We start from the raw sequence: 14,517 nt of genomic DNA, 5'->3' as shown, positions 1-14,517 counted from the left end.
GGTTTCATCAAAGAGAAGATTTAGTCCTGACAAGTAATTGTAAGCCATTTTTAAATGACATGCTCATTCTGTAACTAAGCCTGTTTTGTTTTTATGTCCCCCAGTCTATACTGGGGGACATATTGTTTTTGCCCTGTCTGTCTGTTGGTTTGTTTGTTTGTGTCAAACTTTAACATTGGCCATAACTTTTGCAATATTAAAGATAGCAACTTGATATTTGGCATGCATTTGTATCTCATGGAGCTGCACATTTTGAGTGGTGAAAGGTCAATATCATGGTCATCCTTCAGGGTCAAAGGTCAAATATATTGGGGGGGGGGGGGACATAGTGTTTCACAAACACGTCTTGTTTCACAAATAAACATGGATCATGCTCTCTTATTATTCATAAAGAATTAAGCATTTATTTCACTTTATAATATGTACTATTAAAAAAAAATACTAGAAAGTGAAAGGGTTCCCCTTTACATGTATATTCTTGGTATTTAACCCATTATGCTTAGCCTCTAGAAAAAAGGCCTTGGCAAACAGCGTAGACCCAGATGTGGCATCTCATCAGGGTCTGCACTGTTTGCTTTAAGGAATTTCTGTAAGAAATATTCTATATATAGAAATAAATATACTAGACATCCCTAATTTTGGAAATAAATTGATCCAGTTTAGAAGGATGGGAGAGTCCACTAGGCTTAAATGGGTTATAGTCAGGGTAATATACACTTTCACCCCCCAAAAATTGCTACAAAAGGTATTTTGACTGATCCTGGTAGGGTAGAAGGTACATAATAACATTATTACAAATGTGTTATTTTATTGTAGCTTTGAAGAACCTTAGAAAACTCAACTTGAACAGCACAAATTTGTCTGCCTTGGTGTTTGAAGGCTTGAAGGTTTGATAGTTTTATATACTTTTCACCTCTATCTGGCCTTATCCTGGCCATTTTGGGAAAGAATGCAGTTTTTGGATTGGGAATTTTTACACTCGCAAAAGTCCACTGATTTTGGAGATTTTTTTTTATATTGCTCTTAATAATAATTTAAATTACTATAACAGAATCATTATAATAAAAGTTATAACTTGTTGGATGTTATTTAAATAAAATTTATATATACATGTAATAATAATCAGACATTGTTTAAAAAAACAAAACTTTTTCATTTGGAATTGTTATTGTTTCAAATTGGCAAATTGGGATTTTTGCTAACAATTCGGTTTTGGTGTGGGTCTGTTTAAAGGACCAGTAGATATGCCAGGAAAAGGCCAGTCTATCCAATATATATTTATTCTGAACACCTATCTATCCAATTTATTTGTATATATCAACTATATCTGACTTAATAATTATCAAACCTTTCTTGGTTTATTTTGTGTACAGTAAACACCCTGACTATGTAAATAAATATTACCTATATCTTTAATAGTTTTTAAAAGCAGAAATTTAATGTAAAATTAAGGATGTAATTTTTAGCTTGGCTGTTTTCGGACAAAACCTGAGGTATTGTCTTAACCACCTCGTCGTGTCGTCCGCCGTCTTGCTAAAACCTTAACATTGGCTCTAAAATCAAAGTGCTTCCACCAACAACTTTGAAACTTCCTATGCACATGCACTTTCATGAGTTCTACATGCCACACCCATTTTTGGGTCACTGGGTCAAAGGTCAAGGTCACTGTGACCTAAAAAAAAATAATTCTGACAAGCTTTCATTTATTCAAAACTACACTGGCAGCTGAGCGTTGGAATCCGTTATGCGGTGCTCTTGTTTTTATTCCTTTACTGTTACCAAAACCAAATATAAAGAAGAACATGCATTTCTTTAAGAATGATAATTTCCAATCTTGTAATCTCTGATTTGTTTGGTTTTACTTGTCAAAATAATGTGCACATATTGTTCAATTAATTTTCTCATATTTGAAATGTAAAATATGAAGAATAATGTTTTTTGTGTTGATAAATTCCTGTTCAATATTGTGTTATATAGCCATCCTGTTTTCCAAATGATAACAGCTAATTTAATGATATAAAGAATGCTAGGTAAGTGTTAAATATAGAGATATATGTTGTGAGGCATAGAAAATCTGAAACTGACGAATTTCTGTAGTAGAATTATTAGATTTATTCAAATTCCATCGTTTTCTTCCATTCTTTTAAGATGGAACAAAAAACAAACAGCACTAAATAACAAGAAAACATAAATAATTTCATTATAATCAACATAATTATGTAAATGTACTGCTGTTTTTGTGTGGTATTTTTATATGTTTTATTCTGGAAACACAGCCAAGTTAACCCTAATGATATTCATATTTGTTTTGTCAATGAAAAATTGACTGTGATAGAAATTGGAACCATGTTACAATGTACTGGTATACATGAGCCTTGTTCGAGTAAAACTAGGTTTAATGCATGTGGGTAAAGTGTTGTCTCTTATTGGACTGTGCAATCCGCGCAGGCTACTTTACAAAGTCATTTTCCGCTTTTATGGTTTTTTTATTGTTTAAAGGAAGTCTGTTCTGCGTGAACATCTTGTTTATTCGGAAAGTGTTGTCCCTGTTTAGCTTATTAGGATTTCAAAGGCTGATATGGGATGACAAATTACACACATGCAATAAGCCCCGTTTTCACAAAACATGGCTCTTATATTAACCCTTTCAGTGCTGGAACCGAATTATGAAGGCCTTTGCAAACGGTTTGGAGTCAGATGAGACGCCACAGAACGTGGCGTCTCATTAGGATGCAAACTGTTTGCAATTCTGATAGCATTCTTTGAAAAAAATCAGCAGACGACATTTTAGCAGACGACAAATTTCCCAACATGCAAAATGTTAACACTGGGTCCTTTTTTCCAGGAAAAGCTGCCTGCCCTGCATGAATGTGACGTAAGATACACGGACGCCTGGTGACTAGAAACAGCTGGGTTCATTTGAGCCTGGCAAACTTGAAATGTGAAATAGCTCTACTCCCCACCCACATTGCTAATATAAACATGCGGCCTTGTTTTCTTGGAAGGCCTGACGTGTGTGGTTCTGTGTTAGAAAAATATGCTAGCATTGGAGCCTTTCTTTTTGTGTAGTGAAACTTTTTGATAAAAAACGTATTTAAAAAATTATACCTGGTGTGAATAGAACACACCTTTCAATGATAAATAGAAGACAGCCATTGTTGCGATATCAGTGTTTCGTTTTTCATTATGATGCAAAATTTAATTGTTTTGTAATGAAAGCTACATTCAACACATTATAAACCATTATATTGTGTTTAACGACCATAAAGGAAGTTCCTGCCGTCTATATTCAGAAGCTTTTCCCGCCCAAAATGTTTGAAGCATCTAAGCTGACTGGTTCATAATTTCCCTCACCGGAGAATTGTTTTCTGGCTGGACTGATTCGGAACCAGTCAAATTGTACCTTTATATTACAGCCTGAATCCACTTCAAACAGCACAATCTGTAGTGTAGGATGGACCATTGAGATATTATGTTTTATGGTGAATTTTTTTCTATCATGTGTATTGCCCAGTGAAATGTAAAAAAATATGCTATATGTTAATGTTGATCATCAAGTGCAACTGTAAATGTGGCTTGCTCATGATAATGGTACATGTATGTACATTGTAAGTGATATTGTTTGTAATAAACATAATAAAAGCGCATGTGAAAGAAACTTTAAGAGCAATTTATATTGTTTTCTCAAGAATATTGAACAAGTTAATTACATACTTGAATAAAATCTGGCTTGATAGTTTATTTCACTGTTTATTTTACCTGTCACAATTTTGAAATAAGGAATGTATGTATAATTTAAACCAAGAAATTCAAGTAACTAGTCATTACACAAGTGTCTGTTCTTGATTGCTTACTTTAGTATTCCGTTTCAGGAAATGTAAGACTTATGACATTCTTAGTAAGTTTGTTTGTGTAAGCACATCAATTAAAGATGTATTCTACAAATTAATCACATTTTAAGTTATATGCATATGGGTTATTATCAATTATCACCATAGTAATTCAAGAACTTGTATACATGTATTATTATATGAATTTGTCATTAACTAAGTGTTCACCGTTTCACACGAGAATACTTTTTCTTACAGGTTTTTGTTAAATATGTTGTTAATTATTGTTTGAATGTCATTATTTAATGGATATTTTTTTGAAAGTCATGTTTATTTCTATTGAGCTGTGATTTAAATTTCGCTTGTTTTGATTGTTTATAGTCTAGTGCCATTTCTTGTAAAATAAATACAAATATTAAGTGTTGTCTTAACTTTTGTATTTGTTATTTTTTCGCTATTCTGTGAAGATTGAAAGTGTGTGGGAAACTTTTTAAGTGCCACAATCGTTGAATGTTAACCCATTTATGCCTAGCGTCTAGAAAAAAGGCCTTGGCAATTAGCGTAGACCCAGATGAGACGCCACATGATGCGGCGTCTCATCAGGGTCTGCGCTGTTTGCTTAAGGAATTTCTGTAAGAAATATTCTAAATATAGAAATAAATATACTAGACATCCCTAATTTTGGAAATAAATTGATCCAATTTTGAAGGATGGGGGAGTCCACTAGGCATAAATGGGTTCAGAAGCATTTATACATGTACATATGTTGTCTATGTTGTTTGGTTTTCGTTTTTAAAGTGTTTGCCCATACTTTTAGCTTTAGGTTTAACATTTGTTTTAAAGGCACTTAGTCTATATAGGTTGTATGTTGATAAAATGGACTATTTAAGATATTATTATTTAATGTTGTTGATTAGCCACCATTAATCAATAAGGCGTTGTTCTCATCCACGGGAATTAAAACATACAGGCAATAGACAAAATGTGTTAACAGTAAGGCATCCAATTGTAAAATCTTTCTATAAGGTATTTTAAAATATTTTGCGTTCCTTATCTTTAGAAAATTCAAGATTAATGTAAGAATAAGGGAATTAAAAAATAGTTAATAACTAATTATGGTCTTACCTTTATTGTTGATAACTTTCGTTTTAGAAAAGCATGTAATATTGCAGAAATTATTTTAATTGACAGGATTTAGTTTTTAAATGGTCTTTTTATTTCTTTTTACTGCATTTGTTTGATTTATTTTACTTAAGCATTAATAGCTAAGTCAAGGTTCATGTAATATTTTATCGTTTGTTTTCCCAGTATTCTATTTTTGTTGTTATTGTTTATATCACCTTTTGGGTTCCTTTGATAAAGTTTTTACCTCACTCATGTAACTAAGTTAGGTTTTTCTTGACATTTACATTTGTTATGGGATGTGTTCTTTACTTAATAAATTAGTAATACAATTGTACTTCTTTCAATTAAAGATAACTCGGTCGTCTGAGGCAGTAAACATACCAGATAAAATATAGGAATTTGATATAAACTTGCCTTTTAAGAAATTCTGAAAACATTTGTTTAACTCACTTAAAATGATATAAGATCATTGTACATGTTTTAGATTGCAACTTTAAATGTTCTGAAAATATTTTTTTTATTATTAATAAGTGGTTGACTTAAAAAGAATGATACAAATTTTTACATAAGACCTCATATGTTTAAGATTTATATGTTGGCAGTGTTTCGGGGGTCAAATTTGGGACTGAAATTTGGTCCAATTTCTTATTTCTTATAAGATGTTAACGGACGACTTATGACCCAGTGATCAGGGAAAAACTGTAATAAAAAAAAAAAAAAAAAAAAAAAAGTATATATTTTTCCAAATTTATTTTCTAAGATTCCCGATTGACGGTTTCAAATTCCTCCCAAATTGAAGGTTTCCCAATTTTGTGTGCTCATTTTTTGTGATCGCCTTTTGTCCGTCGTCAGTATTTTGCCTTATGAACACTCTAGAGGCCACATTTATTATCCGATTCTTCATGAAACTTGGTCAGAACATTTGTTCGATTAATACCTCGAGTTCAAAACTGGGTCATGCTGGGTCAAAAACTAGGTCACTAGGTAAAAAAAAAACAAAAAAACTTGTGAACACTGTAGAAGTCACATTTGATGCCCAATCTTCATGTAACTTTGTCAAAATGTTTGTCTAAATGATATGTTGTTTGAGTTTTAAAATTGTTCCGGTCCGTTGAAAACATGATCGCCAGGGGGCGGGGCAGTATTCCTTAAAAGGCTTTAGAGAATCCTTGTGAACACTCAAAAAGTCACAATTTTTGCCCAATCATCATGAAACTTGGTCAAAATATTGGTTTCATTGATATTTCGGACAAGTTTGAAAATGGTCCAGATCGGTGAAAAAACATGGCCACAAGGGGTGGGGCAGTTTTCTCTATATGTATATAGTGAAAACATGTGAACAGTCTAATGTTAAAGAAAGATAACCTGTACATACTTTCTAATATCGGTAGTTAACTCCCTTGTTAAAACTTTGTTAACACTCTAGAGGCCACATTTATTGTCCAATCTTCATGAAATTTGGTCAGAAGATTGGTCTCAATGATATCTTGGATGATTTTTAAAATGGTTACGTTTGCTTGAAAAACATGGCTTCCAAGGGGCGGGGCATTTTTCCTCATATGGCTATATATGGCTATAGTAAAACCTTATTAACACTCTAGAGGCCACAATTATTGTCCAATCTTCATGAAATTTGGTCAGAAGATTGGTCTTAATGATATCTTGGATGAGTTCGAAAATGGTTACGTTTGCTTAAAAAACATGGCTGCCAAGGGGCGTGGCATTTTTCTTTATATGGCTATATATGGCTATAGGTAAATCCTGTTAACACTCTAGAGGTCACATTTATTGTCCGATCTTTATAAAACTTGGTCAGAAGATTCATCCCAATAATATCTTGGACGAGTTCAAAAATGATGCCGGTTGCTTGAAAAACATGGCCGATAGGGGGCGGGGCATTTTCCTTATATGGCTAGAGCAAAACCATATTAACACTCTAGAGGCCACATTTATTGTCCGATCATCATGAAACTTTGTCCGACGATTTGTCTCAATGATATTTTGGATGAGTTCGAAAATGGTTCTTGTTGGTGGAAAAACATGGCCGCCGAGGGAGCGTGGCATTTTTCCTTATACAGCTATAGTAAAACCCTGTTAACACTCTAGAAGCCACATTTATTGTACGCTCATCATGAAACTTTGTCATAAGATTTGTCCCAATGATATCTTGGACAAGTTCGAAAATGGTTCCAGTTGCTTGAAAAACATGGCCACCAGTGGGCGGGGTATTTTTCCTTATATTGGCTTATGAATCTTCATGAAACTTTTCAGTATATTTGTTTAAATGAAATCTTGGATGTGTATGAAAATGGTTCTGTTCTGTTGAAAAACGTGGCTGCCAGGGTGTTCACTAGTCATGAAAGTTGGTAAGAACATTTTGTTCTAATGACATCTTGGGCTGCACAGAACAGGTCAGTTCCTTTGAATCTCAGGTGAGCAACTTTGGGCCTTTCAGGCCCTCTTGTTTGTACAACATAAATGTCATCTCCCTAATCCACCTCTATGAGTTGAACCTTACAGACATAGATCTTGTTCAAAACACTTATTTACTCGAGTTTATAGTTTTTATATGCATTAAAACAACAAAATATAATCAGAACTACATGATTTTCACAATCCAATTGCAGCTATATTAAAAATTTCTCCCAAATTTCTAGTAAGTTAATTAGGTAGGAGTTCTGGGACACTCCAGGCTCAAACATAATGCAGCCTCAGGCACGGGCAGACCTAAACTCTGAAATACACCCACACACCTATGAATACCAGTGTTCACAGTGTACTAATTACTCATTTTCTTTCCTGGTCTTTAATCAAAATTGTGAAGTGTCGTCAGTTTGTTGTTGTGTAGTAGTCATTGTGTTTATTCTGATTATTAATAAAAAGTTAATCTTTTGATATTCAGGTATGTTTGAATTCATTTTTATATGATCAACAGCTTTCTTCTCGTAATATTTTCTTATGGAATACAAAATGTGACTGTATAAATAATTATTGTGTTTATCAACAGCTTTCATAGTATTCTTGTATGGAATACAACATTAAACTGTATACATAAATCATTGTATTGTTGACAAGTGAGAATCACTTGTTAGACTCCACACAAATGTTTCATCGTACAAAACGCCATTTCTCCTTATAATTTGAAGCCTTGCGTGGTCATTTTTGTATTCAATTCTCACATAATGGTGTATTTGTTCCTGTTACTATGCAACAAGTGTCCGTTGCATACCAAGCATCAGGTTGGCAATCTAGAAACTCTTCAACCCTTTAGATATGTATTTTGAGGCAGTTGTAGTCCCATATAGAGTTGAATTTAATTAAGTACCTTTCTTACTCAATTCAAGTTTTAAAGGCTTTATTTCCAACCCTTACATACTGATGAGCATCAAACAGCATAAAACCTGAACAGACTGCGAGTAACTCGCAGGCTGTTCTGGTTTAATGTTGTTTGCACATAACCATTTTCACTTTGGTTCTGAGTTGGAAAGGGTAAAATTAATCAATAGATAGATCATTTGTCTTAATTTAATTGCATTCACAGCTGAACCATCATATGGCAGATTTTCTGAAGTCAAATGTTCAAGTACTATGTCGCAGAAAAATAATTCCCAATTTTTTCTCCCTTGAAACAAACTCAGTTTACTTTGTTGTTTACCAAAATTATAACTTATTATGCCGCCCCTTCGAAGAAGAGGGGGTATATTGCTTTGCTCATGTCCGTCTGTCAGTCGGTCAGTCTGTCCGTCCACCAGGTGGTTGTCATACGATAACTCAAGAACGCTTGGGCCTAGGATCATGAAACTTCATAGGTACATTGATCATGACTCGCAGATGACCCCTATTGATTTTGAGGTCACTAGGTCAAAGTTCAAGGTCACGGTGACTCGAAATAGTAAAGTGGTTTTTTGAATGATAATTCAAGAATGCATACGCGGCCAACAGGGCACACTCTGAACAATATTACTGAAGCAACTGGTCTGTAATCCTAAATCTATAATTATCAGTCCAATGAAACATCATCCTTTTAGTAAAATACAGTGGATCAGTAAAAGTATTATCAGAATATGAGATTTTTTGTATATTTAGTATATTAAATATTGTGTTAATGTTTAATTTTGTTGATTAATATAAATATAAGCAGGACAGGGGAGGTAATACACTACAGGGGAAACAAATGCAATAAGTTTAAATTTATTGTTACAGATTTGCCTCCTTTGTAATATATTTAAATTTTACCAAATGTAAGGCTAACTGCATTTTTGTAATGAATACTACTACTACTACTACTACTACTACTACTACTACTACTACTACTACTACTACTACTACTACAACTACTACTACTACTACTACTACTACTGCTACTACTGCTGCTGCTGCCACTACTACTACTACTACTTCTACTACTACTACTACTACTACTACTACTACTACTACTACTACTACTACTACTACTTCTACTACTACTACAACTCTACTACTACTACTACTACTACTGCTACTACTGCTGCTGCTGCTGCTGCTGCTGCCACTACTACTACTACTACTACTACTACTACTACTTCTACTACTTCTACTACTGCTCTACTACTGCTCTACTACTACTACTACTACTACTACTACTACTACTACTACTACTACTACTACTACTACTACTACTACTACTACTATTTCTTCTGCTACCACCACCACCACCTACTACTACTACTACTCTATTACTACTACTACTACTACTGCTACTACTACTACTACTACTACTACTACTACTACTACTACTACTACTACTACTCTACTACTACTACTACTACTACTACTACTACTACTACTACTACTACTACTATTTCTTCTGCTACCACCACCACCACCACCACCATTCACAGTGACAAAAAACGTATTCACACAATGGCTGCTACTACAACTTATAGCCCATATAGGGGGGCATGCATGTTTTACAAACAGCCCTTGTTGTTTGTACCTCAAAGGTATTTGATCACGCTTTCAATACAGTAGAAAATCCTTGTAGTTAGGGCTGGTATTCCCCAAACAATTCCAAGACTTAAGCTTAGAATGAATATTCTTATTATTAATTGGAATATTCAAGAATTGCTTAAATTTTATGTCAAACTTGGCATAAACTGCACCATTGATCATTTTTGGTTTGGAGCATTCTGGCACATACATAATTACCTTTGTTAATTGGCATAAATTGAAAGGCAAGTGGTTTTTTTCTTTGGTTCTAAGTCTTCTCTTTATTTTTAAGTTAAAGCATGGCTTGGTGAATACCGGTCTGGGTTCAAATATTAAGGGTAATCAGTTGATTCCAATTCAAATGTAGGGTCCATATAAAGGGTAAATAATTGTTCATGGTTACCTGCCTTCAAAGGGTAACACATATTTCATCATGTATAAAACGAGAAGATTTCATCAAATATCTTAAATGATGCAGTTATTTTTACGTAAATACTTTATATAATAACATCTGTATGCTTTTTTCATAGGATTACACAGAAAAACAACAACAAATAAAATGTTTTAGTTTGCAAGAAAGAATTCGCGTATTTGTATGGAGATAAAATTTCCCAATAATTTACCCCTATGCTGTGATTAGTTTGCTCATCATTGTTACTGAATATTAATTTGGTACATTTGGACACTTGTTGATTATTGCCATAACATGTACATTATTGTCATAACATGTACATATGTGTCTTGTTCTGAGAAAACTGGGATTAATTCATGTGCGTAGTGTCGTCCCAGATTAGCCTGTGCAGTTGGCACAGGCTAATCAGGGACGACACTTTCCGCTTAAAATTGATATTCGGTAAGAAGGGACTTCCTTCAAACTAAAAATACCATAAAAGCGGAAAGTGTCGTCCCTGATTAGCCTGTGCAGACTGCACAGGCTAATCTGGGACGACACATTATGCACATGAATTAAGCCCAGTTTTCACAGAACAAGACACATATTCATAAATACATGTTTTTTATCTGTCCATAATAAGCATATTTTAAATGTATTTCCTTCTGCCAAATATATTGATCATTTGGCAATAACTGATTGTGTCCCTTTGAAATTAAAACAAAGAGTTCCCTTTTGAAAAATTCTAGTCAAATTATTTTCTTGGAATTTTAACTATGAAGTTTACATTTATTTGTGGTTGTTTTAATATGCCTGTTGTTCTATGTTATAAACATGAATGTTTGATAATTTAACTTATGGCTTTAAAAGGATGGTTTCCTAGTTTTTGGCAGTGTTAAAAAAATCTTAAACCATTTATGCCTAGCGTCTAGAAAAAAGGCCTTGGCAAACAGTGTAGACCCAGATGAGACACCGCATGATGCAGCGTCTCATCAGGGTCAACGCTGTTTGCTTGAAGGAATTTCTATAAGATATATTCTAAATATAGAAATAAATATACTAGACATCCCTAATTTTGGAAATAAATTGATCCAATTTAGACGGATCGGAATGTCCACGAGGCTGAAATGGGTTAAACGAGGGTTCTGTTGTATAGCATTTTTTATTCACATGTAAATGTATGGAGAGCTATACCATACTTTTGATTAATATCAGATAACTATATAAACGAAAACATCAACAAGGTTGGTGTTACGTTGTATTATTTTTTTAACATAAACACTTAAGTCACAAAACGTAAATAAAATATGAATTTTTTCCAAATGAAATCATAAAAAACAACAACAACTAGTTATGATCATTTATTGTCTTTAAATTACTATTCAGACCGAAACTGAGAAACCATCCCTTTGAATGTTCAATCTGTTCAAATTAATGATTTCTGTTGTGTTTTTCAAGTTTCAGACATCATAAATGTATACTTGTTAGTGTACATTCTTTCCTGAACATATACAAATGTTATTAACATTTAAACAATTCATGATTGATAAACTTATATAAATAAGTGATTATCCTTGTTGCTGCATTTAATTGATTTACATATTTACGTATTATAATGTATATACCCGTGTAATCAATATTAATTTTAAATTTGATTGAAAGTTGCACTTATATTCTGACAGTGTTTTAATATAGATTCATATTACTAGTATTACTTTTGAATTTTTAACCAGGTTTTCCGAAGGAAAAAACTGGTTATTAGATTGGCGAATGCGGGCGGGCGGGCTGGCTGGCGGGCGGAACAAGCTTGTCCGGGCCATAACTTTGTCGTTCATTGTGAGATTTTAAAATCATTTGGCACATTTGTTAACCATCATTAGACGGGTGTGTCGCGCGAAAAAATTACGTCAATATCTCCAAGGTGAAGGTCACACTTTGAGTTCAAAGGTAAAAAATAGCCATAAATCAGCTTGTCTGGGCTATAACTATGTCATTCATTATGAGATTTTAAAATCATTTGGCACATTTGTTCACCATCATTGGATGGTGTGTCGCACGAAAGAATCACGTCAATATCTCCAATGTCAAGGTCGCCACGACTAAAAATAGATTTATTTTAAAACAAACTTACAAAGGGGGTTAATTTTGTTTGTTCATTTCAAAAGTTCAGTTTGAGTTGTCTCCCTTTATCAGATTTTTTTTCACAATGAAAACCTGGTTTTGTGACAATTTTGTCCCTTGTTTAAATATTTATCTAGAAATTGTTGAAGCAAAAAATTAAGATATTTGTAAACTGCTGGCAGTTTTGGAAAGCATAGATTGTACATGCAAAGCTTGTAGATTTCTTTATTTAAACTTACAGACTTTTCTGTTTTTTGGAGAAGAGTGAATAATTAAAGTGACTTGTTCATAAATAGTCTGAAAATGATAATTGAAAATTCGAATGAAGAATCTAAAGATCATTTATGAGTATGTCCCTTTAAAACAAATCTACTCTGTTACTGTTTCGTTTTTTTTGTGGAGTTAGACTTTAGAGACAAGATTTGTAAAGCAAATAATTTACTAGGTACTTACACTGTAATTTCACAAAAAGTTCTTTTAATTTGTGTGGCTTACATTGTGTTGATATTTTGATACATTTGTTGATGTTGTTATGAAACAGTATTGACTTGAATATGGAGATCTTTAATCCCGCCTTCTGCTTACTTGAAATATGATTGGCAAAAGTGGTTATATATTCTGTTAAATAGTATGTCCATTGACAAATTGTTAACTACACTCTTTCATACATGTTACTGATATGATACATGCTCTTATATACCCTAGTTGGTTTCAGCTTTTATTGTTCCACATTTTCCATTTCGTGTAAACATGTATGAATCATTAAATCTAGACTCTCTGACTACGTAATTATTCATTTTTAGTTCACCTGAGCACAACGTACTTATGGTGAGCTTAAGGGATCACCTTTTGTGACGTCGTCAATATTTGACTTTGTTAACACTACAAATGTATAGAGGCCACATTTTTTGTCTGATTTTCATGAAACTTTGTCCAAAGATTTATCCCAATTATATCTTGGTCAAGATCAAAACTGGGTCTAGCAAGGTCAAAAACTAGGTCAAATAAAAGAAAAAGCTGTTTAACACTCAAGAAGACACATTTATTTCCAAACTAAATGAAACTTGGTCATAACTTTTGTCTAAATGATGTCTCAGCCGAGTTCAAAAATGGTTCTGCTTCATTGAAAAACAAGGCCTCCAGGAGGCGGGTAAGTTGTTCTTATATGGCTATTGTGAACACTCTAGAAGTCACATTTACAGTCCAATCTTCATGGAACTTTGTCAGAAGATTTATTCTTATGATAGCTCGGCTGCGTTCGAAAATGGTTTTGGTCCGTCAAAAAAAACATGGCCGCCAGGAAGGGCAGTTTTCATTTTATAGCTATAGTAAAATCTTGTTAACACTATGAATCAAATTTATAGTCCTATCTTCATGAAACTTGGTCAGAATATTTGTTCTACTAATATCTTGGCCGAGTTTTTAAATGGTTACAGTTTGTTGAAAAACATTGCCACCAGGGGGTTGCCAGTTTTCCTTATATGGCTATATTAAAACCATGGTAACATTGTAGTTGTACATGTAATAAGGATGTTGGTGCAAAATGATTATGCCGATGATAATGGATTCAGAAACATCAATAACAACCCAAATATCTAATAATTATTTTCTTACTCAAATTAAATATTGCCATTACTTCAGGTTGTTATCTTTATTTGTAGAAATTCAATATAGTGGCAAACCATGAATTGTTGCAAATGTGTCTAGTTCTGACAAAACTGGGCATAATGTATGTGCGTAAAGTGCCGTCCCAGATTAGCCTGTGCAGTCCGCACAGGCTTATCAGGGACGACACTTTCCGCTTTTCTGGTATTTTTAGTTTGAAGGAAGTCCCTTCTTACCGAAAATCAAGTTAAAGCGGAAAGTGTCGTCCCTGATTAGCCTATGCGGACTGCACAGGCTAATCTGGGACGGCACTTTACGCACATGCATTATGCCCAGTTTTGTCAGAACAAGACACATGAATCTTATTTGACCTTTCATTCACTTATCCTTCCCTCTATAAAACTAATAACACCAGTGCTTGAATTGTTGCAGTAGAATAGTGTTGACTGATGCCTTCTTAAATAGCCATGTGATGTT

General features: G+C 33.6%; 1 protein-coding gene and 1 pseudogene across 2 annotated transcripts in view; one reads left to right on the top strand and one right to left on the bottom strand.

Moving 5' to 3' along the window:
• The window catches only part of LOC127844300 (C-Maf-inducing protein-like), a gene marked incomplete at its 5' end in the record, with an annotated part of 37,902 nt that extends 24,686 nt beyond the window's left edge, over positions 1 to 13,216 (top strand). For both annotated transcript variants that reach the window (XM_052374404.1, XM_052374403.1), the window contains 2 exon segments: positions 817 to 887; positions 2,846 to 13,216. In XM_052374404.1, the coding sequence (XP_052230364.1) occupies positions 817 to 887; positions 2,846 to 2,899 (125 nt within the window).
• LOC127846242 (C-Maf-inducing protein-like) overlaps positions 1 to 14,517 on the bottom strand; it is a 286,356-nt pseudogene that overhangs the window by 39,613 nt on the left and 232,226 nt on the right.

The sequence above is a fragment of the Dreissena polymorpha genome, chromosome 9 (assembly GCF_020536995.1).
Source record: "Dreissena polymorpha isolate Duluth1 chromosome 9, UMN_Dpol_1.0, whole genome shotgun sequence".
NCBI classification, from domain to species: domain Eukaryota; kingdom Metazoa; phylum Mollusca; class Bivalvia; order Myida; family Dreissenidae; genus Dreissena; species Dreissena polymorpha.
The sequence above is the reverse complement of the archived record's forward strand: the minus strand, read 5'-3'. Positions and strand labels throughout refer to the sequence as shown.